The following is a 26,546-nucleotide window of genomic DNA, read 5'->3' as shown; positions in this document are numbered from 1 at the left end:
TCAGCCTTACGTACAATATAAGAGCGGGGCATGGCCTGTCGAACAACGACAGCCGGGGCAGACCACCCACCATCCGGTATCTTGAACGTGACAGCGTCTGCCGGGGATAGCACGGCCAGATCGGTGGCATGGGCATCATAGCCCTGCTTTTGACGGTCTCTGAGCTACTGCATCTTCTGCAGCACCGGACGGTGATCCAGTTTGGGCAGGTGTATGGCTGTAATCGTCGTCCGCAGGTCCCTGTTCATCAGGAGTTGAGCCGGCGACATGCCAATGGACAATGGAGTCGCCTTGTACGCGAGCAGTGCAAGGTGTATGTTGGAAGCAGAGTCCGCGGCCTTGCAGATGAGCTGTTTCACAATGTGCACCCCTTTCTCGACTTTTCCATTGGACTGCGGATAGTGCGGACTGGAGATGACATGCTGGAAATTGTATGACCTGGCAAAGGTAGACCATTCTCGACTGCTAAAGCACAGGCCATTGTTGCTCATGACGGTGATTGGGATGCCATGCCTTGAGAAAGTCTCCTTACAGGCTTTGATGATGGTCCGAGAGGTGAGGTCCGGGAGCTTCAGCACCTCAGGGTAATTCGAGAAATAGTCGATGATCAATACGTAGACGCGACCATTTGCATGGAAGAGGTCGATGCCAAGCTTGGACCACGGAGAGGTCACTATGTCATGCTGTTGGAGCATCTCCTTGCTCTGCGCTGGCTGGAACCGCTGACAGGTAGCACAGTTCAGGACCATGTTCATGATGTCCTGGCTGATGTCGGGCCAGTAGACAGCTTGCCGGGCTCTGCGTCTGCACTTTTCATAGAATTTACAGTGCAGAAGGAGGCCATTCGGCCCATCGAGTCTGCACCGGCTCTTTGAAAGAGCACCCTACAAGAGGTCCACACCTCCACCCTATCCCCATAACCCACTAACCCCACCCAACACTAAGGGCAATTTTGGACACGAAGGGCAATTTATCATGGCCAATCCACCTAACCTGCACATCTTTGGATTGTGGGAGGAAACCGGAGCCCCCGGAGGAAACCCACGCAGACACGGGGAGGATGTGCAGACTCCGCACAGACAGTAACCCAAGCTGGAATGGAACCTGGGACCCTGGAGCTGTGAAGAAATTATGCTATCCACAATGCTACCGTGCTGGTTCTCGACGCCCAGGTGTCCCTCATGAATCTGGCGCAATACCAAGCTCTGGAGACTGAGCGGAATGACAATCCTGGCCAGCTTGAGGAGGATACCATCAATCACCGCCAGGTCATCCTTCACATTGTAAAATTGTGGGCACTGCACTTGCTGCCAGCCATTGGTGAGGTTGTGGATGATGCGCTGCAAGAGGGGCTCTTTGGCTGTCTCATCACTGATGAGAACTATCTTCTCATCTGTCTCTGGGAGAGTGCTAGCACACTGCTGCACCTGCGATTCGATGTGCTGGATGATCTCCATCGGCTCACTGGGCGAGGTGACGGAATGGGACAATGCATCAGCGACGATGAGCTCCTTGCCAGGTGTGTACACCAAGTTTAAGTCATACCTCCTAAGTTTAAGCAGGATTTTCTGCAACTGAGGTGTCAAGTCATTCAGGTCTTTGTGGATGATTTGGACCAGAGGTCTATGATCCATCTCGACAGTGAATGTCGGCAGGCAGTAGACATAATCATGAAATTTGAGGATGCCGGTGGGAAGACCCAAGCACTCCTTCTCAATCTGAGCATATCGGGCTTCTTTGGGCGTCATCGACCTTGATGCGTAGGCTACTGGTGCCCAGGATGATGTGTCATCTCGTTGAAGCAACACCGCACTGATGCCATCCTGACTCGCATCTGTGGATATCTTTGTCTCCTAGTCCGGGTCGAAGAATGCTCGGACTGGTGCAGTGGTGAGCTTGGCTTTCAGCTCCAGCCACTCTGTCTGGTGTGCCGCCTTCCACTCAAAGGCAGTTGACTTTTTCACCAGGTTGCGTCGGGCCGTGGTGTGTGTGGCCATGTTTGGAATGAACTTGCCCAGAAAATTGACCATACCCAAGAAGCGCAGCACCACCTTTTTGTCCTCAGGGACCTTCATCGCCTCGATGGCCATGATTTTGTCTGTGTCCTGGCGCATACCATTCTGTGAGAGCTGGTCGCCTAGGAACTTGAGCGTCGATGTGCCAAAACAACATTTGGACAAAGAACAAAGAACAAAGAAATGTACAGCACAGGAACAGGCCCTTCGGCCCTCCAAGCCCGTGCCGACCATACTGCCCGACTAAACTACAATCTTCTACACTTCCTGGGTCCGTATCCTTCTATTCCCATCCTATTCATATATTTGTCAAGATGCCCCTTAAATGTCCCTATCGTCCCTGCTTCCACTACCTCCTCCGGTAGTGAGTTCCAGGCACCCACTACCCTCTGCGTAAAAAACTTGCCTCGTACATCTACTCTAAACCTTGCCCCTCTCACCTTAAACCTATGCCCCCTAGTAATTGACCCCTCTACCCTGGGGAAAAGCCTCTGACTATCCACTCTGTCTATGCCCCTCATAATTTTGTATACCTCTATCAGGTCGCCCCTCAACCTCCTTCGTTCCAGTGAGAACAAACCGAGTTTATTCAATCGCTCCTCATAGCTTATGCCCTCCATACCAGGCAACATTCTGGTAAATCTCTTCTGCACCCTCTCTAAAGCCTCCACATCCTTCTGGTAGTGTGGCGACCAGAATTGAACACTATACTCCAAGTGTGGCCTAACTAAGGTTCTATACAGCTGCAACATGACTTGCCAATTCTTATACTCAATGCCCCGGCCAATGAAGGCAAGCATGCCGTATGCCTTCTTGACTACCTTCTCCACCTGTGTTGCCCCTTTCAATGACCTGTGGACCTGTACTCCTAGATCTCTTTGACTTTCAATACTCTTGAGGGTTCTACCATTCACTGTATATTCCCTACCTGCATTAGCCCTTCCAAAATGGATTACCTCACATTTGTAAGGACCTGTTTAACTTTAGGCCGTTGGCATGTACACGGCGGAATATCTTCTGGAGATGGGACCCACATGTTCTTCGGGGTCATGGACCATATGATGATGTCGTCCACGTACACACAAACCCCTTCAATGCCTTCCATCATCTGCTCCATGATGCGATGGAATGTCTCCGATGCCGAGATGATGCCAAATGGCATGCGATTGTAACAGTATCTGCCAAACGGTGCGTTGAAGGTGCAGAGCCTTCTCCTGGACTCTTCCAGCTGGATTTGCCAAAATCCCTGTGATGAATCCAATTTGGTGAAGAAGCGCGCATGTGCCATCTCACTGGTGAGTTCCTCCCGCTTTGGGATGGGGTAGTGTTCCCGCATGATATTCTTATTGAGATCCTTGGAATCAATGCAGATGCGCAGGTCCCCCGAAGGCTTCTTTACGCACACCATCGAGCTGACCCAGTCAGTCGGCTCGGTGACCTTGGATATGATGCCTTTTTGCTGAAGATCCTTGAGCTGTGCCTTCAGGCGCTCTCTCAGTGGAGCAGGGACACGTCGTGGTGCGTGGACCACTGGCTTGGCATCAGGTCGTAGCAGAATGTTGTATCGATACGGCAGCATGCCCATCCCGTTGAACACATCTGGTTACAAGGCGAGGATGTCGTCGATGCCGGCCTGAAGATCCACATGGGAGGATGTTGTGGTGTAAACGCTTTGAATGAGGTTCAGCTGTTTGCAGCCGTGCGCACCTAGTAGGGATGCCCTGTCCGGCTTAACAAATTCAAAGCGTAACCGTGCTTGAGTATGTCGGTTGGATACGTGCAGATGTCAGGATCCCAGTGCAGTGATGGCATTCCCGTTGTAATCCAGGAGCTTGCAGGCAGCTGGAAGGACCATGGGGGGCTTCTTAATGCGTCTGAAGCCTGCCTGGGAGAGGAGGTTGGCAGATGCACCTGTATCCAGCTTGAACTGGATGGGGCAGTGATTGACCTTCATCACTGCTTGCCATTCGTCCTCGGAATCACAGCTGGGATTGACTGGACTTGCAATGAGTGTGGTGTAGCATATTCACACATTGTAATAATGCCCACACGGTAGGCATTGTCCAGGCATTCGTCATCTGGATCCGTTGCACTGCCAGGATCAGAATCCTGTAGGCGTTGTTGCACACTCCGGATGCGCCGTCGTCGGAATTGGGAGCGCTGGCCCCTGACTGGCGGTGCAGATCTGCACAGGGCTGCATAGTGTCCAGGCTTCCCGCAGTTTAAACAGCGTCTGCCTCTTGCAGGGCAGTGTTTCTTTAAATGGGCAGTGCCACAGTTCGAACACATCATGATGTTGGCGTCCTGATGCTCCGTGCGATGTTGCACATGCGCAGTGTGGTTCTCATACGTCTGCACCTACGCAGTGCGGGTTTCGGCCGCTTTGTTATCCCGTTCACATGGTGCACGCGTCCGGCCCCGGGAAGAGCGCGCAAAATGGCCGTTTTCGTCAATGTTAAGGCGCTGCACCCGGGAGATGGCCTGCACACTCTCCACCTCGTGGGAGGATAGTTTATCATTTTCTGCCGTTTTGTACTGGGAATAGCGATTTTCAGCGTGCTCATGCACTGTGCATGTTTCAATCGCGACTGGCAGGGTCATATGCTTGATCTTCAGTAACTACTCTCTCAGACGGATCAGAGTGAACTCCAAAAACGATTTGGTCTCTGATCATGGAGTCAGTGATATCACCGAAGTTGCAGGATTGTGCTAGCAATCTCAGGCTTGTTAAATATGAGTTGAAGGATTGGTCTTTACCTTGCAATCGCTGCTTGAATATGTAGCGCTCAAAGATTTTGTTGGTGTCCACCTCACAGCAGCTGTCAAACTTGTCCAGGATGGTCTGAAACTTTGTCTTGTCCTGGTCTTCGGTGAAGTGAAAGGAGTTGAATATTTCCAATGCGTGATCACCCGCTGTGGTGAGGAAAAGAGCTATCTTCCGTGCATCAGACGCACCATTGAGGTCTGATGCTTCGACGGAAAGCTGAAATTTCTGCTTCAATATCCGCCACTTGGCACTAAGATTGCCAGAGGTCCTGAGCTGGTGAAGAGCCGGAATCTTTCCATTGTGCCGGTATACATTCGCTGGTCGTCACGGATCTTGCTGAGTTGAACGAACTAGATTGAACAGACTCCTGGTATCATGTTATGTAATTTGGAATAACACAAGCTGCCACTTGATACAGTTTTGAGTAAAAGATGCTCCAGACTTTGAAGTGAGTTCAGTGTGTTTTATTGAACTATTAGCACAATTCTTAATGAGTTTGACTCTCTGCTAATCTAAATATAGTAACTCAGTCTAACTGAACCAGCCTTGCTCGAAGCCACGTGCTGGGGTGTGATGCTGAGGATACACCCTGTCTCACTCTGTAGATGTTGGTCTGTGGAAAGAGGCAGGGTGTGAGTGCCTCATCCCTTTTATAGTGAGATACCACCCCTGAGTGTCCTGACTGCTCATTGGTCGTGTCCTTTTCTATGTGTTCATTAGCTGCATGTTTGCATATCATGACAAAGGTTATCAATTAATCCTATCTCGTAGCCCTCTGGTCAGCTCCAGAATGTGCTGTTCTGAGAAACTATCCTGAAAACATTATGAATTCCTCATATAGACTACCTTTGCCCTTCTGATTTTTTGAGTCTTTATGTAGATTTAAACCCCCAGGAATTATTGTTGTACCTTTCTGACAAGCCTCCTATTATCTCTTCTTTCATACTCTGTCCTACTGTATAGTTACAATAAGGGGCTTGTACACCACTCCCACAAGTGATTTCTTGCCTTTATCATTTCTCATCTCCACCCAAACTGCTTCTACATCCTGGTTTCCTGAACTTAGATCTACCCTCGCTAATACCATCATTATTTAACAGCCACCTTGCCACCTTTTCTGAACATTCTGTCCTTCCTAAATGTCACATACTCTTCAATATTTAGGTCCCATAAGACCATAAGATGTCGGAGCAGAAGTAGGCCGTTCGACCCATCGAGACTTCTCCACTACTCAAGAGACCATGACTGATCTGATGTGATAATTCTCAACTCCACTTTCCTGCCTTAACCCGATAACTCTTGATTCCCTTATTGATTAAATATCTGTCCCAATTTATGTCATCCTGTAGCCATGTCTCTGTCATGGCGGTCATGTAGTATTTATTAATTTCTATTTTCACCATCAGTTCATTGTTATTTTAAATTGAACTTTATTGCACTTAAACCTCAGTATTTCTTACAGTGACAATTCAGGCAAGCTACTGCACTGTCTCTATCTACAACAGAATCTTTGTTGGCTGTTCTCATAGACACCACTGCGTAAAAATGCTGTGCACACAGCCAGCATCACTACAAATTCTTGCTAACTCTGCAGGGGCACTTGTTCACTGCTGTGAACAAAATGCTGACTGAGAGACTGAAGTGTAATCTTTATCACCTGCTCAGTATTGGACTGGACAATCCGGACTCTGAGTGGAGCGAAAAAAAAAGCCAGATCACTGTTTTTGAAGTAGGATACAATTGTTTTTCAATTGCAGCTGTGTCTTTGCATATGGAGCATCAGTTATTCTGGGCTGCAGTTCATTTTCATCACCAGCATAAGCCATTAAAGGAATCTAAATTGAACAGGCAAGCTCATTACTAACATCACTTTGACTTGAATCTGCAGAATCCTTGCCAAATATCCCATGCTCACATTCTGTGTCCCTGGATTTTGCGATAGTAATGATGGTGAAACTATCAGCATTTGCCATAATTTCTCCATTGGAACTGACAAGTTGATACATGCACAGGACGAAGCAAAAGCCCAGAAATTTCTGCCATTGATTATATGCTGCTCCAGATGATGCACTCGTGAGATACATGTGGTAATACCAGGTATTGCGGTACCTGAGAGGTGGATGACCATTGGCTAGACCCAGGAGTCTACCATTGGCCGATGTACATAGCTCCGCCCTGAGAGGAGGAGTATAAGAACCAATGCCGTCCCAACAGCCTTCACTTTCTGTATCGAAGCTGCTGGGGAATAGTTCTAGCAGATTAAAGCCTATTAGTTATGACTCACCTTGTCTTGAGAGTAATTGATTGCGCATCAATTTAATCTGCTACAACTTCAGTGAAAGGATGGATCTCCGGAGTGCCTTCAGCTCAGCCGCCACGCGGACAACTCTGCTGCTATCTTTAAACATTGGCTGGCGTGCTTTAAGGGCTACCTCGACACGGTCGCCGACACCCCCACGGCAAGACAGAAAATGCACCTTCTACGCTCGCGGGTCAGCCCTGGGAGCTACCCTCTGATCGAGGAGGCGGAGAATTATGCTGAGGCGATCCAACTGCTAGTAAGGACACTATATCCGCCCTGTGAACCAGGTCTACGCTCGTCACCTGCTGGCGACTAGGAGGCAAAGCCCCGAGGAAATGTTGGAAGACTTCTACCGGGCGCTGCTCGTGCTGGGCCGAAACTGTGGCTGCCCGCCAGTTTCGGGGAACGAGCACACGGAACTTTTGATCAGGGACGCTTTCGTGGCAGGTACGACATCCCCGACATCCGCCGCAGGCTCCTAGACTCTTGGACTGACTGAGGCACGGGCCCTGGCGGGGTCCATGGACGTTGCGTATAAAAATGCGCTGGCTTTTGCTCTCGGACGCGCGGCGGCCCCCTGGGCTGCGTGGCACCCCTCTGCGGCAGCGCCTCAGACTTTCCCCCTGACCCCACAAGCCTGCGCGACGAGACGGCCCTCTAACGCCGCCGGGCCCCACTGTTTCTTCTGCGGGCAGGCGAATCATCCCCAACCGCGCTGTCCGGCCCGCATCGCCACCTGCAAAGGGTGCGGCAAGAATGGCCACTATGTCGGGGTCTGCCAGTCCCGTGCCATGGCCGCGGTCTCCAGCGACTATCGGCAGCCCCCTTTTCAGGACCCGGCCGTCCTAAACCCACCGCCACCCCCCTATCCTCAGGCCACGTGCGATCTGTGGCCGCGGCCATTTTGCCCCCCGGCCACCACGCTGGATGGGTGGGCGCCGCCATTTTTTCCCTCGCCGCCGCCATCTTCTTTGTCCCCGGACTCCATGTGCGACCATGACGCCATCTTGGATGGGGCCTCAGGCCCCCAGCACAGCCGACTACACGCTGCCCGACCAGAACTCGAACTCTCAATTACTTCAGCTGGCCTCGGTGACTCTGGACGCTTGCGAAAGCTACGATGATGATCTCCATCAACGGCCACGTGACGTCGTGCTTGATCGACTCCGGGAGCACGGAGAGCTTTATTCACCCCAACACGGTAAGGCGCTGTTCTCTTGTCACCCATCCCGTTAACCAAAGGATCTCCCTGGCCTGTGGGTCACACGCGGTGGAGATAAAGGGGTTCTGCCTAGCGAACCTCACGGTCCAAGGCCGGGAATTCCACAATTTCCGCCTGTACGTCCTGCCGCACCTCTACGCGGCCACCCTTCCTGGGCTGGATTTCCAGTGCCATCTGCAAAGCCTGACCTTTAAATTTGGCGGCCCTATACCCCCCCTTACTGTCTGCGGCCTCATGACCCTTAAGGTTGATCCGCTTTCCCTGTTTCCGAACCTCACCCTGGATTGCAAACCCGTCGCCACCAGGAGCAGACGGCACAGTGCCCAGGACTGCACCTTCATCAGGTCAGAGGTCCAAAGGCTGCTGAGGGAAGGGGTCATCGAAGCAAGCAGCAGCCCCTGGAGGGCTCAAGTAGTGGTGTTAAAAACCGGGGAGAAACACAGGATGGTCATTGACTACAGCCAGACCATCATCAGATTTACGCAGCTGAATGCGTACCCTCTCCCCCTTATAGCCGACCTGGTGAACAGGATTGCGCAATACAAGGTTTTCTCCATGGTGGATCTCAAGTCTGCCTACCACCAGCTACCGCTCCGTCATGGTGACCGCCAGTACACTGCCTTCGAAGCAGATGGGCGGCTCTATCACTTTTTAAGGGTTCCCTTCGGTGTCACGAACGGGGTCTCGGTCTTCCAACGAGAGATGGACCGAATGGTCGACCGGTACGGCTTACGCGCAACGTTCCCCTATCTTGATAACGTCACCATCTGCGGCCATGACCAGCAGGACCACGGCACCAATCTCCGAAAATTTCTCCAGACCGCAAATATCCTTCATCTGATATACAATAAGGATAAATGCATGTTTAGCACCGACCGGCTAGCCATTCTGGGCTACGTAGTGCAAAGTGGCCCCGACCCTGAACGCATGCGCCCCCTCATGGAGATCCCCCTCCCTCACTACTCCAAGGCCCTAAAGCGCTGCCTCGGCTTCTTCAGCTTTTATGCACAATGGGTCCCCAATTACGCCGACAAGGCTCGACCCCTGATCCAGTCCACAACCTTCCCCCTGTTGACGGAGGCCCGCCAGGCCTTCTGCCGCATCAAGGCAGACATTGCTAAAGCCACGATGCGCGCCATCGACGAGTCCCTCCCCTTCCAGGTCGAGAGCAATGCGTCCGACGTAGCTCTGGCGGCCACCCTCAACCAAGCGGGCAGGCCCGTGGCTTTCTTCACCCGCACTCTCCATGCTTCTGAAATTCGCCACTCCTCGGTCGAAAAGGAGGCCAAGACCATAGTAGAAGCTGTGCGACACTGAAGGCATTACCTGGCCGGCAGGAGATTCACTCTCCTCACGGACCAACGGTCAGTTGCCTTCATGTTCGATAATGCGCAGCGGGGCACGATTAAGAACGACAAGATCTTGTGGTGGAGGATCGAACTCTCCACCTACAATTACGAGATCTTGTACCGTTTTGGGAAGCTGAACGAGCCTCCTGATGCCCTGTCCCGCGGCACTTGTGCCACCGCACAAGTGGACCGACTCCGATCCCTCCACGAGGACCTCTGCCACCCGGGGGTCACTCATCTCTGTCATTTTACCAAGACCCGCAACCTGCCCTATTCCATCGAGGAGGTCAGGTCCGTCACCAGGGACTGCCAAATCTGCACGGAGTGCAAACCGCACTTCTACCGGCCAGAGAGAGCGCATCTGATAAAGGCTTCCCGTCCCTTTGAACGCCTCAGCATGGATTTCAAAGGCCCCCTCCCCTCCACCGACCACAACACGTACTTCCTGAACGTGATTGACGAGTACTCCCGGTTCCCATTCGCCATCCCCTGCCCGGACATAACCACAACCACCCTCATCAAGGCCCTCCAGGGTATCTTTACACTGTTCGGTTTCCCCGCTTACATTCACAGTGATAGGGGGTCCTCCTTCATGAGTGATGTACTCCGTCAATTCCTGCTCAGCAAGGGCATCGCCTCAAGCAGGACGACCAGTTACAACCCCCGGGAAACGGGCAGGTTGAGAGGGAGAACGGCACGGTCTGGAAGACCATCCTGCTGGCCCTACGGTCCAGGAATCTCGCAGTCTCCCGCTGGCAGGAAGTCCTCCCTGTCGCCCTGCATTCCATCCGGTCGCTGTTCTGTACTACCACAAATCAGACACCTCATGAATGTCTCCTTGTTTTCCCCAGGAAGTCCTCCTCCGGGACCTCGCTCCCAACCTGGCTAGCGACACCCGGACCCATCCTGCTTCGGAAACATGTGAGGGCGCACAAGTCGGACCCGTTGGTCGAGAGGGTCCACCTGCTGCACGCCAACCCCCAGTACGCCTATGTAGCGTTCCCGGATGGCCGGCAAGACACTGTCTCCCTTCGGGACCTGGCGCCCGCAGGAGCCCCACGCGCCCCCGCACCAGTGCCCCCACGACGCTCCCTACAGGCGCCCCCCGTCCTGCCCACTTTTCGCCCCAACAGCGCCGCCTAGGGGTGACAAGCTGCCTGGGAGGACAACACCACGTTCCCGGAATCGCAACCACCGGGACCCTCATCAGGATCACCACCGAAGCCCAGATACTCCAGAAGGATGACCAGGCCACCCGATCGACTGATTGCTGCACCATGAAAACTTTGCTATTACCCTCGACATCACGGCACCTCAATACCTGGTCCTACCATGCGAAAGGCGACATTAATGCTGGCCATCACCCCGCCGGATTCTTTTTAACAGGGGGTGAATGTGGTAATACCAGGTATTGTGGTACCTGAGAGGTGGATGACCATTGGCTAGACCCAGGAGTGTACCATTGGCCGATGTACATAGCTCCGCCCTGAGAGGCGGAGTAGAAGAACCAACGCCGTCCCAGCAGCCTTCACTTTCTGTATCAAAGCTGCTGGGGAATAGTTCTAGCAGATTAAAGCCTATTAGTTATGACTCACCTTGTCTTGAGAGTAATTGATTGCGCATCAATACCCAAGACACTAATCACGAGAAAATCTATCAATTGTCGAGAACCTCCACACTTAAGTCTATCTTGCTGAATGAAATGTAACTGGATTTTTCAAAATGACTGCCAAACACCACTGACCGTGAGGAGCTCATTTTATATTTGTGGCATGTCAGATCTATTCATTTATTCAACTTCTACACATTAAAAAAATTTCAACGTAGTTTAAAAATTACAAATGCCTTCTGAAAAAAAAGGTTTGTTTATTTCTTTTAGCATTTATCTCAATCCAATCATAACCCGCATCTCCACATCAATCATAATTTATTTCACCATCTGAAAATTTAAATTCAAGCTGAAGGATATTAAATTATTTTTACTTCCTGGCTTGACATGTGTAAATATTCCAATGGGATTGGCTGCTTAATTGTGTGCTGACATCATTTCTGTTGGACACCTGGAGATCTTCTTGACTGTCATTGGCATAGGGGGAACCGCACCATAGAGATTACTAATTGTTCATGGACTTTCCTTTCACATCAATGGTTCACAGCAGGGCCTCGTTTATAACTGTAAAATCTACCCATTGTTTTTTTAAATTGCTATTTGCAAAATTCTAGGAATTTTGGTTTGGTAAATATATTAATGCTTACGGACCTAAGGCAGGTAGATAGTGTGAATGAGATTACCCGTGATCTGAATGAATGGTGGAGCAGACCCAAGGGACAGAATGACCGACTCATGTTCTTGTGGTCCTAGCCTCTGACCTAAAGATTTGATTACTACTACCTGAACCAAACTGATACATTGATCATTAAAGTTGCACATTGATCCAACAGCCCCAACTTGCATTTATGCAGTGCCCTTAACATAGTAAAATATTCCAGGGAATTTCGAGTCAATCAGACAAAAGTTGAAACCAAGCCTAAAAAGTCAAGGAACACCCTTAAAGGATATGAGTAATGGAAAGAGGTTTTAGAGGGAAAATACCAGAGCTCATGGGCGTGTCAGCTGGAGGGACTGCCAGTGGGATGAAGGAAATAGAGAATGCATCAGAAACCAAAATTGGAGACTTGTTAGGCTGGAGGAGCTTTCAGTGAAGGGTCCCAGGTCATGGAAGGATTTTAATACGAAGACACAAATTTTAAATTGAAGTGCTACCAGGCTAATTTAGGTTGCAGGTCACATTGGGGTGCATGAGTGAGCAGCATTTGGTGTAAGTTAAGTTATATGCAGCAAACTTCTGCATCAGCTTAACTTTATGACTGGGGCAAGATGGGAGACCAGCTCAGATAGTAAATACAATGGAATTTTTAAACAATCTACAATTGTTCAGCAGAACGTGTCATTTTAAAACTTTTAAAATGTAAGGGCAGGAATCTTGTGATCTTTCAGAGGAGACAGAAATGTGGTGGGATGGAAGTACGATAGGACAGAACTGCTACAGTGAGCAATTGATGACTGATGGAGTCATTTAACCCTTCATGTGGACACTGACGTGAAGAGCAGAACAGCAGGAGTGCCCATTCCTGTGAGAGGCAGCAGCCAAAACCCCGATTGGCTGAAAAGAGAAGTACACATTTACACTTAAATCCTTCAGTTAAGAGGTTAAAGTGCTCGTTGAAAAGGGACAGTTAACCTTTCTGTGAGTAATTTGCAGTCACATTGTACCCTAATGGTCCATAGCGGGAATTACTCCTGTTTTCAGTAGGTATAGGTGCCATTGACCAAACAGGTGGATCAGGTAAAGTTTTTGGAAATGCACCTGAGGTACACAGCCAATGTATTCAAGGCACAATATTCGCAGAGCATCACCTGAGTACAGTTATATTGTTATGAATGGGACAGAAATTCAGCACATTTGGCGACACCCAAATGTCTCCATCATCATCCCCACCCTATATCCCACCGAGGTAATATCCTCAATTGTGCGCCCAACTGCATACTGAAGGGTTGGTGTTTTGGCTAATGTTGTCATGTATTGGTGTGAACATGTTATAATATCAAACTTGCTGGTTCCAGAGATGTTTCAGTTCCAGGATCTGCCTGGCTATTCCAGGTAACTGCACATCCTTGAAAATAATGACACTGCTCCTTTAGTAATGATATTGTAAGAAAGATTCATGGGTATTCCCTGATATCTTGAGGAGGAAAAGATTGATAAATTAATGCCTGTCATTCTTGATTGTTATGGCTAATGTTCTTTTGTCCTTCCTTTTTTCCATTAGTCTGGCTATAATGCGAGAACACTAGTGTCAAGGGAGCATGGGTTTCTCGTACAGGTAGGAATCTCATCAGCATCATTGCTTCAGCCATTAGCCTGTCTCTTGCTTTTTCAGAGTTTATGTACCTTTATTTTGTGCAGACCATTGAGTATGCAGAGCAGAGGATACCAATCCTTAATGAGTACTGCGTGGTGTGCGATGAGCCCCATGTTTTTCAGAATGGACCAATGCTCCGGGTGAGTAGAACCTTTACTCCTTAATTTTGAATATGCCTGTGTTTTGTGACGCAGAGTAATAAATGTTCAGTACAAAATAACAACATATGACCAAAGTTTAGACAAATGTTAGGGTTGGAATTTTTCAACAACCATTGGATCAGGACATGGTATGGGTGGGCGTCATGGACACATTGGAACGCTGATGCCTCCAGAACAATTTTCAAAGGGGCAATGGGGGATTAAGGAATAGAGGAATGGGGTCAAGACCAATTCACGGCCCTTTACCTTAAGAAGCTTGCTAAGGGGCCTGCAAAATGTAAATTTCAATTTATTTTTCTGTTGAGCCCAAACAAATTAACTGTGCATTTCAGTGCACAGTTACTGGGTTCACCAAAGAGCCCATGTAAATTCTGTTAAAGTTGACTTGGAAACAGTACTGTAGGGCCAACTATCACCGCCACAAACACTGGTCCTAACTTTGTCAACCTTGGCCGGAATTCTCCAGTCATTGTGATTCAGTTTTTGTGCCAGCAGCACACCCTTGCCAGATGGGTTTTGTGGCAGCATAGGCTGGTTATAATGGGAAGAGCGAATCCCGCTGCAAGTGGACGGAGCGCGGCCGAGAAGCACAAGGTTGGCGGGCCGGAAAATCCTGCCCCTTATTCCACCTCCATGGCCTTCCCAGGAGCAGCCTGCTGTAGTTGGTAAGGCAGCAGGGACCTTCAACATGGCTGCTACCTGTCTCTGCCGCAGGAACCAGGCAGGCAGCTCCCACATTCTGAAGGCACTTGGCACTTCCAATTTGACATCAAGCTTAACTACTGGCCAGTTGCGTCATTCACATTTGAAAATCACACCATGAGCTCATGGTCAGAACTTGGAATTCATTTGAGTGTTGGGTTTCTGACCCTGCATTGAAAATCCAGTATTTTCTATTTCAATTGACCTGGGCCAGAATCTTCTCAACTCTCTAAAATTATCCCTCCCCGGTTATGTATTTTTATGCTTGATTGTTATCGTCATTGATCTGCAAATGAAACAAGCTTCACTTTCCTTACTTCATTTCCCAAAAATACATCCAGCACCACTTCCTTTAATGGAAAATAGGACTTGCTCAGCTAATGAATGAGCAGTGCTCCGAAAGCAAGTGATTTGAAACAAACCTGTTGGACTTTAACCTGGTGTTGGAAGACTTCTTACTGTGCTCATCCCAGTCCAACGCCAGCATCTCCACATCATGCCTATGTCTTATGGTCTTACAATTACCTCTTAAACAATGCTGATCAATACAGTGGCACCATAAACCTTACATGCTATCTTTATTTCCACTCAAACAACAAAAGAAATCGCAGCTCTCAATCCCATTTCAAATACAGTGAGCACTCAGGTATACCTGCTGTGCAGAGATGCCTGGATATTCTACTTCGGGAAATAAATATATTTTAACACTGCTTTAAAGAAAAGGGGTGTGGGGATGACCATGGCCAGATGTTCGTCTTCATCGATGACGTGTTGAAGGCTGCAAAGAAGATGTCATAGTTTCTCCGCTCCGGAGAAGTACTGGACGACGAAGGGTACTCTGTCGGTTGTGTCCCGTGTTTGTCTTCTGAGGAGGTCGATGCGGTTTTTTGCTATGGCGGGTTGGAACTGTCGATCAATGAGTCGAGCGCCATATCCCATTCATACGAGGGCATCTTTCAGCGTCTGTAGATGTTTGTTACACTCCTCCTCATCTGAGCAGACCCCGTGTGTACGGAGGGCTTGTCCATAGGGTATGGCTTCTTTAATCTGTTTAGGGTGGAAGCTGGAGAAGTGGAGACATAGGAGCATAATTAGGCCACTCGGCCCATCGAGCCTGCTCCTCCATTCAATCATGGCTGATATTTTTCTCATCCCCATTCTCCTGTCTTTTCCCCATAACCGCTGATCCCCTTATTAATCAAGAACCTATCTATCTCTGTCTTAAAGACACTCAGTGATTTGGCCTCCACAGCCATCTGCAGCAAAGAGTTACACATATTCACCACCGTCTGGCTGAAGAAATTCCTCCTCATCTGTTTTAAAAGATCATCCTTTTAGTCTGAGATTGTGTCCTCTGGTTCTAGTTTTTCCTACAAGTGGAAACATCCTCTCCATGTCCAATCTATTCAGGCTTCGCAGTATCTTGTCGGTTTCAAAAAGATCCCCCCTCATCCTTCTGAACTCCAACGAGTACAGACCCATAGTCCTCAACTGTTCCTCATATGACAAGCTCTTCATTCCAGGGATTATTCTTGTGAAACTCCTCTGGCCCTTACAAATGTTTTGGTACAACTGAGCAAGGGTGGATTTACAATGAAACACATTGAACCCTGACACAGGAGCCCCAAAGGCAGGGGACACCAGAGTGCAGGTTCTCTGATTGATGTCTCTCACAGCCAATCAAGTAGAGTCACACCTGTTGAAAACCTGTCCACGACTGAAAAAAACAGCCACCATTCTCTTTTTTTTAAATTTAGAGTACCCAATTCATTTTTTCCAATTAAGGGGCAATTTAGCATGGCCAATCCATCTCCCCTGCACAGCTTTGGGTTTTGGGGGCGAAACCCACACAGACATGGGGAGAATGTGCAGCACGGTAGCATTGTGGATGGCACAATTGCTTCACAGCTCCAGGGTCCCAGGTTCGATTCCAGCTTGGGTCACTGTCTGTGCGGAGTCTGCACATCCTCCCCGTGTGTGCGTGAGTTTCCTCCGGGTGCTCCGGTTTCCTCCTACAGTCCAAAGATGTGCGGGTTAGGTGGATTGGCCATGATAAATTGCGCTTAGTAACCACAATTGCCCTTAATGTTGGGTGGGGTCACTGGGTTATGGGGATAGGGTGGAAGTGTTGACCTTGGGTAGGGTGCTCTTTCCAAGAGCCAGTGCACATACTCGATGGGCCGAATGGCCTCCTTCAGCACTGTAAATTCTATGATAATCTATGATAATCCACACGGACAGTGACCCAGGGCCGGGATTTGAACCCAGGTCCCCAGTGCCGTAGGTAGCAGTGCTTACCACTGTGCCACCGTGCTGCCCTCCAGTCACCATTCTCAACCAAGTACAGAAGAGAGGCTGGGACTTATCGCACCCGCTGCAGCTCTCAGTTCCGCGCAGGCGCTGTGGAGACATCCACCCGTTCGGAACCTAATTGATAAATGCTGCTTGTGGCCGAAATCAGTGGAGGATGTCAATGTGGAATCGGAGCCTGATGGGAGTGCTTTTGGCGCCCAGCATTGGGGAGTTTGAATCCCCACCGCCCGCCAGTTTCTAGACCCCCCCACCTTTCACCCCCCCCACCCCCCGCAACCTTCCAGTGGCCCCTGGAACCCCTATCCTCCTCTAATGGGCAAGGCTCCCCCCAAGCCCAGCGCCTGGCAGTGTAAACCTGGCACCTGGGCACCTGGCATTGCCAGCCTGGCATCTTGGCCGTGGTGCTCGGGTGGCACTGCCAGGGTGCTAGGCTGGCAGTGCCAAGATTCCAGGGTGCCAGGGACATTGCCATGGTACTATCTTGCACTTTCCTTTACCACCTGAGGTCTCTAATGGTCTGCGAGACCCACCCCCGAGGTGTGGTCACGTCTTTTTCACGTTTGTAGAAGCTAGTACTAAATGCCACCCTGTCGAGGTCTTGCATATGCGGCGGTTGATTCTCGGGCACAGGGCGTATAAATGAGCCAAATGGCTGATTGAAATATAATTGTCTGACCATATCCAGCGAGGGCGTGCTTCAAATCGCGCCAGTGGAGCGAGTCAGGTGACTCGGATAGGCCCGGAATCGGAAACGGAGCCCGATTTAGGGTTTTCGCGGGATACACCCATTGGATACACATGGTGGCTGAATCGTGCCTATAAACATGAAAAATAAAGTTATTCACATATATAGTTTGAAAATGTTCTTGTATCTTTATCATAAATAAGTGAGTATATGCTCAACTGAAACCTAATTGTCTTAATGAAGGTACATCGGGAAAATAGCCTCAAATATGTATATATATATTTTTTAATTCATTTTACGGGATGTGGGTGTTGCTGGTTAGACCAGCATTTTTATTACCCAACCCCAGTTGTCCTTCAGGAGGTGGTGGTGAGCTGCCTTCTTGAACCACTGCAGTCCCCGAGGTGCAGGCACTGCCACAGAGCTGTTAGGGAGGGCATTCCAGGATTTTGACCCAGCAACAGTGAAGGAACGGCGATATATTTCCAGTCAGGATGGCGAGTGGCTTGGAAGGGAACTTCCTGGTAGTGGTGTTCCCAGGTATCAGCTGCGCTAGTCCTTCCAGATGGGTTTGTTTGGGAGGTGCTGCGAAAGGAACTTTGATGAGTTCCTGCAGTGCATCTTGTAGAATGTACACATGGTTGTCACTGTTCCTCAGTGGTTGAAGGATTGAATTTATGGAAGAGGTAGCAATCAAGCATGCTGCTTTGTCTAAGATGGTGTTAAACATTTTGAGTGTTGTTGGAGCTGCACTCACCAGGCAAGTGGAGAGTATTCCATTATACTCCTGACTTGAACCTTGTTGATGGCGGACAGGCTTTGGGGAGTGGGAGTTGAGTTAATTGTTGCAGGATTCCTAGCCTATGACCTGCTCTGGCAGCCGTACTATTTATATGGCTAGTCCAGCTCAGTTTCTGGTGAATGGTAACCCTCAGAAGTTTGATACAGTATTATTCTTCACAAAGTATAAACCAATGCCAGATTGCATTTATAGGTATCAGATAAAGCTGAAGTGAACAAAAAAGACACAATTGAATGCCCAAAAAGCACTGGAAAAATAACAACTGTTCAATTGCCATTTCAATGATAAAGCTTTATAAGTTCTGTTAGGGAACAGAAAATTCACATGGGCCCTTTGAGGGATTTAGCATGGTGGTTAGGATTGAGGAGTATGATATGGTGAAGGGTAGATATATTTATTTTGTATTCATTTTCTCTCTTTAAGTATCTAATGGTAGATACAAATAGTTAGATATTGACTCCTTAAATGTAAACTCATCAATGGCCTTAGTTTGGTTTGAGGCACTGACAATTGATCAGTTTGCTGGATCTGATACTTTCACTACTTTTATAGAAAATTGGAGAAGTACTTTGTAAGCCATTAATTTAGCTGTCTAATAGTTCTTTTTGATCTGGACTAATTTGAATTGACTGGAGAAAGAGCTTGATGCATGAATGCTTGCACATATGTGCCAAGCCCCATTCATTGATATCTAGATAGGAACATGAGTCGGCCATTCAGCCCCTTGAGCTTGTTTTGCCATTAGGCTGATCTGTATCTTAACTCTATTTGCCCAGTTTTGTTCCATACCTTGTGAGTAAAGCTCTGTAATCCATGTTTTTAATAGGATTGAATTACATAATTGAACTGTTGCATAATGCAACTCTATGCTAAAGACTAATGATTCATGGTTCAAAATAAAAGGCGACTGGCACTAATATTTTTCACTTAAAAATTTAGTTTTACTGACGTTGGGAGGCTGAAATGATTAATACGTAAGAAAACAATGTAACAGAAGCTTGAGAAATGATATGATCGACACATTTTGTAACAGCTCCTGCGCCTCAAAATTTCACACTACACCACTGATCGTCAGAGGGAGAGAGCAAGTGTGGGGGGAGTGAGTGTGACAGAAGGTGGGGAAGAGAGTGTGTGAGGAGGGCATGGATAGGAGAGTCTGCGAGGGGGTTGGGGTGAACAGGGAGTGTGTGAGAGGAGTTGAGGGAAAAGAGAATGTGTGAGGGGGTGGGCTCCGGCTTTCACATCCTGGGGTAGGGGGTGACCCTGAAAAAGAAGCTGAGCACAAGGTCCACTAACTGTAAATCCGACAGTGCCTGGCCACTTCAGACAGCAGTAGAGAATTGGTGTGGGACTGGAGTCACATGTAAACCAGACCACATAAGGCTGGCATCTTTCCTTCCTAAAAGACATTAGTAAAATAGTTGGGCTTTTGAAACAATGTGGAAATCTCATAGGCACTTTCATTGCCTCGCGCATTATTTGTTTACAGATTTTCATGAACGGAATTTAAATTCTCAAACTGCTATTGTGGAATTTAAACTCACATTTGATTGATGGGAGAGAGGAGGTGTTAATGGTTTTAGCCTGCTTAAAAGTGGATATTTCCCCAGCCCTGATGAAATGTATCCCAAACAGCTGTGGGAGGTAAGGGAGGAGATTTCAGGGGCTCTGATGCTGATTTTCAAATCTTCTCTGGTCACAGGGGGGGGTGCCAGAGGACAGGAGGACAGCTAATATGGTGCTATTATTCAAGATGGGAAGTAGGTATAAACAAGGAAATTACTGGCCAGTGAGTCTAACTTCAGTGTTAGGGAAACTACTGGAAAATATTCTGAGGGACAGAATTAATCTCCACTTGGGGAGGCAAAGATCAATCAAAGATACTGAGCATGGCTTTGTCAAAGGGAGATCATGCACGCGATCCTCCAAAAAAATTTCTAAGTAATTTGTGGTGGTTTTTCAGGGAGTTTCCAGTTCCCCACCGTTATTCAATGACAGTTAGTCACTTTTTTGGGCCTTGGGGAATTTCAACCGGTTTAGCCCACACTTAGGACTTGATTCTCCCACCCCACCCACCGCAAGAATGCCACGGGCGTGCTGCGTACAATTGAGAACTTCATTGACCTTGGGCGGGATTTTCCAGTAGCCAGGCGAATGTGGCCAGCGAATCCCACCCTTAGAATTTTTTATAGCATTGGGGAGCTGAACTCAGAGATTGGGCCGCCATTTTGAAAGGGTGCCCCGATCTCTAAGTGAGCAGGAGGTTTAGCTGGGATGTGAGGATTTTTCACCCAGAGCACATTGTTATGGGCGAGGCGTTTTCAGAACCCCAAAATGTATCATGGAGTTCAACCAACCTCTCCCTTTCATGGATTTGTTGCTTTTCCTAGCACACGGCTTTTTCCCTAGGTGTGGTATTACAATTATGGACACGTGGGTTTTTAAACACAAAACACTGTTTATTCCATGAACTCAACTTAACATCTTAAATAAACATTGGATCTCTTAACACCCCTTACTTCAAAGATAACTCAGAAAATATTGCAACAGTAAATAACTCCTTAAAATGTTCCTTCAAACTTCCAAGAGACTTAACACCTTTAAACAAAATTACATCAGGTTAAAGGCTTCACTATTATAAGTTTAAATCACCCAAATGATCCAGAGCTAGTCTTTCATGGCAGATACCCAGTTCACTGCAAAACACAGGCACACACCCAGCTCTTTTCAAAACTGAAACTAAAAATCTGCAAAACTAAACTGCAAAATGGCTGACCTGTGCTCAGCCCCACCCACTCTCTGACATCACTGTTTTTTTTAAAAGGTACATTGCTTAGCATCCATGTCTTAAAAGTACCCTACATGACAATGGTTGGAATCTGGATCTCTCTGCCTGAAAGGTTGGGAGAGGCAGGAACCCTCACAGCATTTAAGAATCATTTGAAATACCATTGCATACAAGTCTACAGGTCAATAGCTGGAAAATGGGATTAGAATAGATAGTTGCTTGATGGCCGCCAAAGCCACGATGGGCCGAAGGGCCTCGTTCCATGCTGTAAACTTTCTATGCCTATGATGCAGGCTGCCGGATGACAGATTCAGTAACATAACATCCACATTGTCTCTTTTGTGGGGACTTCCTCTGTTGTGTCACTAGTAAAACACATCAAAGAGTGCACAATGCAGACTTCACTCAGTTCTGCCCTGAAATGGCAATCAGGGTCCTAAGCACGTCAGAGAACCTCAATATTCATATTTGTGAAGTTGATAACCTGAAACAACTCTTCAGCCACCTGGTAATAAACTGCTTTAAAAATGGCAGTGGCTGCAGTGTAAACAGGTGACAAGCCAACAGATGCCAATTAGAAGCTGGTAATGTCTAGTTGGCAAGTTAAATCAACCTGTATTGTAGGAGAGATCACAAGAATGCATGATGAATTTCCCCTTGTTAGTGGAGGGATACTGGTGGAGTGGCCAGTGATGCAGAGACCAATGATAGTGCTCCTTCACATCCTTGGGCAATCACTGTGCGTTCCTTGTCCATGTAGTTCAGTTTCACACCGAGCGCAGCCAACTGCAACATCAGCAAGTTTGTAATTAATCCTTTTTCCTTGAAAGCAAGAATGAAATTTGCTCCCAATTGATGCAAAACTGTTATTCAAGAAAAAAACAAGCAATTTTATTCAGAATCAGAAAGGTGAGAATGCTAGGGAAATGATCCATTGCCCATTGCAATGGTTTTGGAATACTGTCGACTGTGGCTAGTATGAACCCAGTGGTGGGTGAGGAATCCACCATGTGCAGAGATTGACAAGTAAGCCCTGGCATGTTTTCTTGCATGCTCTAAGAGGGGAGGAGGGAGGCCCCTTGTTCAAAGGCACTCAATTCCTGATTTAGGGACCCAGCTTTTGAAAGAGCGGAGGGCGCTGCGGTGGTGGAGGGCACAGAAGACCCTCCCTATCCTCACACCGTGACCCTCACACCGTGATCCTCTTTCCGACAAAATATACCTGTATCTGGGACCCACCCCAATCCGAGGCCTCACCATGGTGTAGTATCAACAGCAGCGACCACCTCCCCACCTCTGATTGGCTGGCAGCTCTCAGTGAGTGGGAATCCTGTGCCAGGGTCCTTGATTCCATGGGAAGGTTTGCTACTGGTTTGTCAGGTGCCTGAGTGGCACAAATTGCAGTAGGCCTTCCCAAAAAGAGGCAATGCAAGGTCTCACCAGTTCCCCAGCCAAATACTGAGGCCCCCATTGCCTCCACAAGATTCCGCCCAGAAGTGCTTTGTGGTACAAGAGTTGATTGTCACACCCAAACCATCAGTTCTTTAAAATTTTAATTTTTAATTCCACATCACTCCCCCAAAACAACTCTTACTTCCCAGGCCATCCTCTCCTTTCCTTTCCTTGCCTCTGAACAGGACAACTATCTCCTCAGTGGTCACAATCTCCATCTAATCTTGGCTGCTTCCCTTCCCCAGGCTAATTACTGTTCCTTGGGAACATCATCTGCGGAAGTGTTGTCACCTTCCACATGTACACTGATGACTCAACTCCATCTCTCCTCTAACTCATTCAATATCACACCACTACAGTTGTGTTGGCAGAATATTTCTCCAACATCCCGTTTTGGATGTGCTGCATGGGCCACATAAGTAAACATTATGGCAGAAAGTGATACTTTGACATCTAAGGAAATTATCATTAGGGCAAGTTATTCATCTTTCTTTGAAGTAGACTTTCATTCAATATGATAATGGCTGATCTCCTGTCTCAATGCTATACTCCTGCTCTCTCCCCATATCCCTTGACACCTTTAATGTCTAGAAATCTATGTATTTCCTTCTTCTGACCCCCATGTCCTTTGCACTTCTGCTTCTTCAGCCAGACCTGACTATTCCGATGCTCTCTTGGACTTCTCCCTCTGTACACTTTGGTTAATTCAAAACTTTGATATCTATAAAATTGCAGTTCCTCTTCCTCATCCATAACCCTTTTCCCCAATGACCAACATTAGCTTGCCGTGCTAATCTAAAACTATTGTCCTTATGTTTCGGGTTCCTGGCTATGTGCCTCACTATCGCTGCAGCTTTCCACTCTCTCACTTCCTGAACTCTAACCTTTTGTGCAAGCTCCTCACACTTCAGGCCATTATTGGTCATTGTGCCCTCAGTGCCTCAGCCCCATTATCTGGAAATTCTTGCCCAAATCCTCCCCACCTCCTTTAGAAGCCTCCTTGAAACAGACCTCTGACCAAGCTTTTGGTTCAAGTCCCTTTTGCTTCATGGTCCGTGTTATCCTTATGTCTCTGTGAAGTACCTTGGTTTTTTCGTTTTCTATTTGAAAGCACTCGCTAACTGCAACTCCTTCTTCATACTGTTGTTTTATTTGTGTTGTTGTTTAGCTTTTTGTTAGTGGTGCAGTGAAATTTGTCACCAGTGATACCTACCAGCCAGCACAAAAATGGAATATGTCTGAAAGTATCTTTCTATTGCTGTTACTTACACATTGTATTTACATTTTGCACAATAGCTGTATATAACGTGCAGACATTTTCTCCACAGCTTTGTGGTTTCAACAGACGGAAGCTAGTAATAACATGTTGAATTTATGGGTCACAGGAAAAGGGGACTTCCAGACCAAAACTTAAACCAAATACACACTAACTTTAATAAGTGGTGCAGCTTTACTGTGAACAACACTTAAAGGAAAAAGTATATTGATAAGTCTACTTCAAAGAAAGATTCATAACTTGCCCTATTTACAATTTCAATGGACAGGAAAGAGTTACTTCTTGTCATAGTTTTTACTTATTTGGCCCATTCAGACATAACCTTCGATATTCCTGATCTATGAGTAGACAGGAGCTGATCACAGGTAGATTACTTGATCGTACAGAAGGGATGCAATCATAATATCTGTGGTTCGAATCCCAATAGTTCCTTCAAGCTACTTGTTGTACTTGGTGTATCAAATAAAACAAAATTACACCTTCTGTTCTCACAGCAGTTGCCCAATAAAACAAGCATTAGCATGAAGTAATGTTTGGAAAAGTCATATTTTTGTTGCATTTTGTTGTAAAAGAGTATGAAACGGTTTTGTTCAGTAATAATTCCAGCTATAGGGGTTAAGATGCCACCTTAATCTAATCCTTCCATTTGTTGGGTCCCTTGGGAAAAGGATATCCCTGATAATTATGTGTTCTCTACATTATAAATTCAACAGAAAAGCTTCCTCCATTTGTAATTCCAAACTTAATCATAAAAGTGTTCTCAAATATTATGATGGAGATGCCGGCGTTGGACTGGGGTGAGCACAGTACGAAGTCTTACAACACCAGTTTAAAGTCCAACAGGTTTGTTTCGATGTCACTAGCTTTCGGAGCGCTGCTCCTTCCTCAGGTGAATGCCAAGGTACTTCACCAAGGTACTTCACCCGAGGAAGGAGCAGCGCTCCGAAAGCTAGTGACATCGAAACAAACCTGTTGGACTTTAACCTGGTGTTGTAAGACTTCGTACTGTGCTCAAATGTTATGTTAATGGCTACACTCAGAATAATCAGAGGAAATCATTTCCTTTATTTATTAAGTGGCAAACACATTGCAACCAGAGGAAATCTTTGCCCTAGGTTGTCAACACATTTTGGTGCTTTTTTGCACTTTCAAATACTCCAGTCAGATATTGCTTCAGATAACAATGCTTCAAAGGAATTTAGAATTAACATAACTATGGCCCGAGAATTATTTGCATATATTTAAAATGTTTGAAAATTAAATATTCGTCAAACATGAGGGTGCAGCACATTTTCCTGCAATGTGCACTCAGAAGGTAAAGCTCAATGCTGGCACATGAGTTTGGTCCGATAGTGTCTGTGGAGGTAATGAGTCTCCATTCGCCACAGAGTAGTGGATTTTACACCCATCCCCTCACCAAAATGTCTGTTCGCACTGCACCGAACAGGAATCTGGCTAACCAGCCAGCAATAATACTCTAGGGATAGTTTTAATTGGATGAAAGTAGGACTTATGCCACCCTCTGTTTTCTGTGGAATTAAGATAGACCCTGATTCATGCTACATTTACACACACAGCTGATTCCATTATTAGGAAGCAGCCCTGTCAGGGAATTTGGTTCTTGTATTTTTGTTGAATAGAAAAATTCTGACCATTCATTGATTCCCACTGACATAGAACTCCAACACCATTCCTTCACTGTCACTGGGTCAAATTCTGGAATTGCCCCCTGAACATCACTGTGGATGTACCTACACCACATGGACTGCGGCATTTCAAGGAGGCTGTTCATCTTCTCAAGGGCAATTAGGGAGTAACAGTAAATGCTGGTCGAGCCAATGAAGCCCACATCCCATAAAAGAATTAATAAAGCGCGAGACTCACAAATTTATGAAGTACACGTGGATACTTGTGAAGGGTGGATAAGGTCCATTTAAGTGTCATGATCTGATTTTTTAAATCTACAGGCCATTAAACATGAAAATAGAGGCTTAATCTGTCATTCAGAGTTAAGAGCACCCTTTCCTGGAGCTCCAAAATTTACAGAATCACTTATCTCTGCAGGGGGTTGCTGAGTTCCTCTTTTTAATTGTCCTTTTAAAGAGGCTGTAAAGGGATTATTTGTCTTTGATGTGGATAGTGAATAAAACATTTTTTTATAATTGATTAAATACTTGAGGGGATTTAAATGCCTTGAGTGGGTGTCATGAAAGGGAGCTTTTTAACTATCAATTATGTATGAGTGAGAATTGCAGAGTGTTAGAAGTTTTTTTCTATCTCCACATGACGCCTGAGGTCTGCTCATAGTGGACACTGGATGAGTGACTATGGAGGTGGCATGGATGTATGAGATAGATTGGGGAACATGCTGGCATGAATGGCGTGGGAGTAGAAGAGAGCATGGGGATGGGTGGGTTAGCGCATTCGCATGACGAGAGCATGGGGAGTGACTGGGGTGGTGAGAGTCTACCAGCCTTTTATACAACTACTTTGAAGTCCCAGGGAATCATTGTGGGCATTCTTACCAGCCTTCCGCGGCACTCTCTGATCCTGTGACGACCAACCATCTGTTTCCATTGTCGGCAAGCCCAACTCTACCCCACCTCGGCCTCCCCGGGGTGAAGATTGGGTGTAACAGAGCCCTTTAAAACATGGCAGGACTGTTGATTTGGAAAATAGCAACCCATGTCGGTGGAGAAAATCCAGCCCCATTTCATTAAAAAGCACAGATAGGCATTTCAAGGTACTTCCCAGTACTGTCAAAAAAGATGATATTCTGAGAAGCAGG

The 26,546-nt window shown here is 47.3% G+C and overlaps 1 protein-coding gene across 1 annotated transcript in view; it reads left to right on the top strand.

Moving 5' to 3' along the window:
* The window catches only part of parp8 (poly (ADP-ribose) polymerase family, member 8), a 629,329-nt gene that overhangs the window by 459,121 nt on the left and 143,662 nt on the right, over positions 1-26,546 (top strand). The window contains exons 13-14 of the mRNA XM_072497074.1: positions 13,487-13,540; positions 13,624-13,719. Of these exons, the coding sequence (XP_072353175.1) occupies positions 13,487-13,540; positions 13,624-13,719 (150 nt within the window). The remainder of the gene's footprint in view (positions 1-13,486; positions 13,541-13,623; positions 13,720-26,546) is intronic.

This window comes from Scyliorhinus torazame, chromosome 3, assembly GCF_047496885.1.
Source record: "Scyliorhinus torazame isolate Kashiwa2021f chromosome 3, sScyTor2.1, whole genome shotgun sequence".
Taxonomy (NCBI): domain Eukaryota; kingdom Metazoa; phylum Chordata; class Chondrichthyes; order Carcharhiniformes; family Scyliorhinidae; genus Scyliorhinus; species Scyliorhinus torazame.
This window is presented reverse-complemented; position numbering and strand designations above follow the sequence as displayed.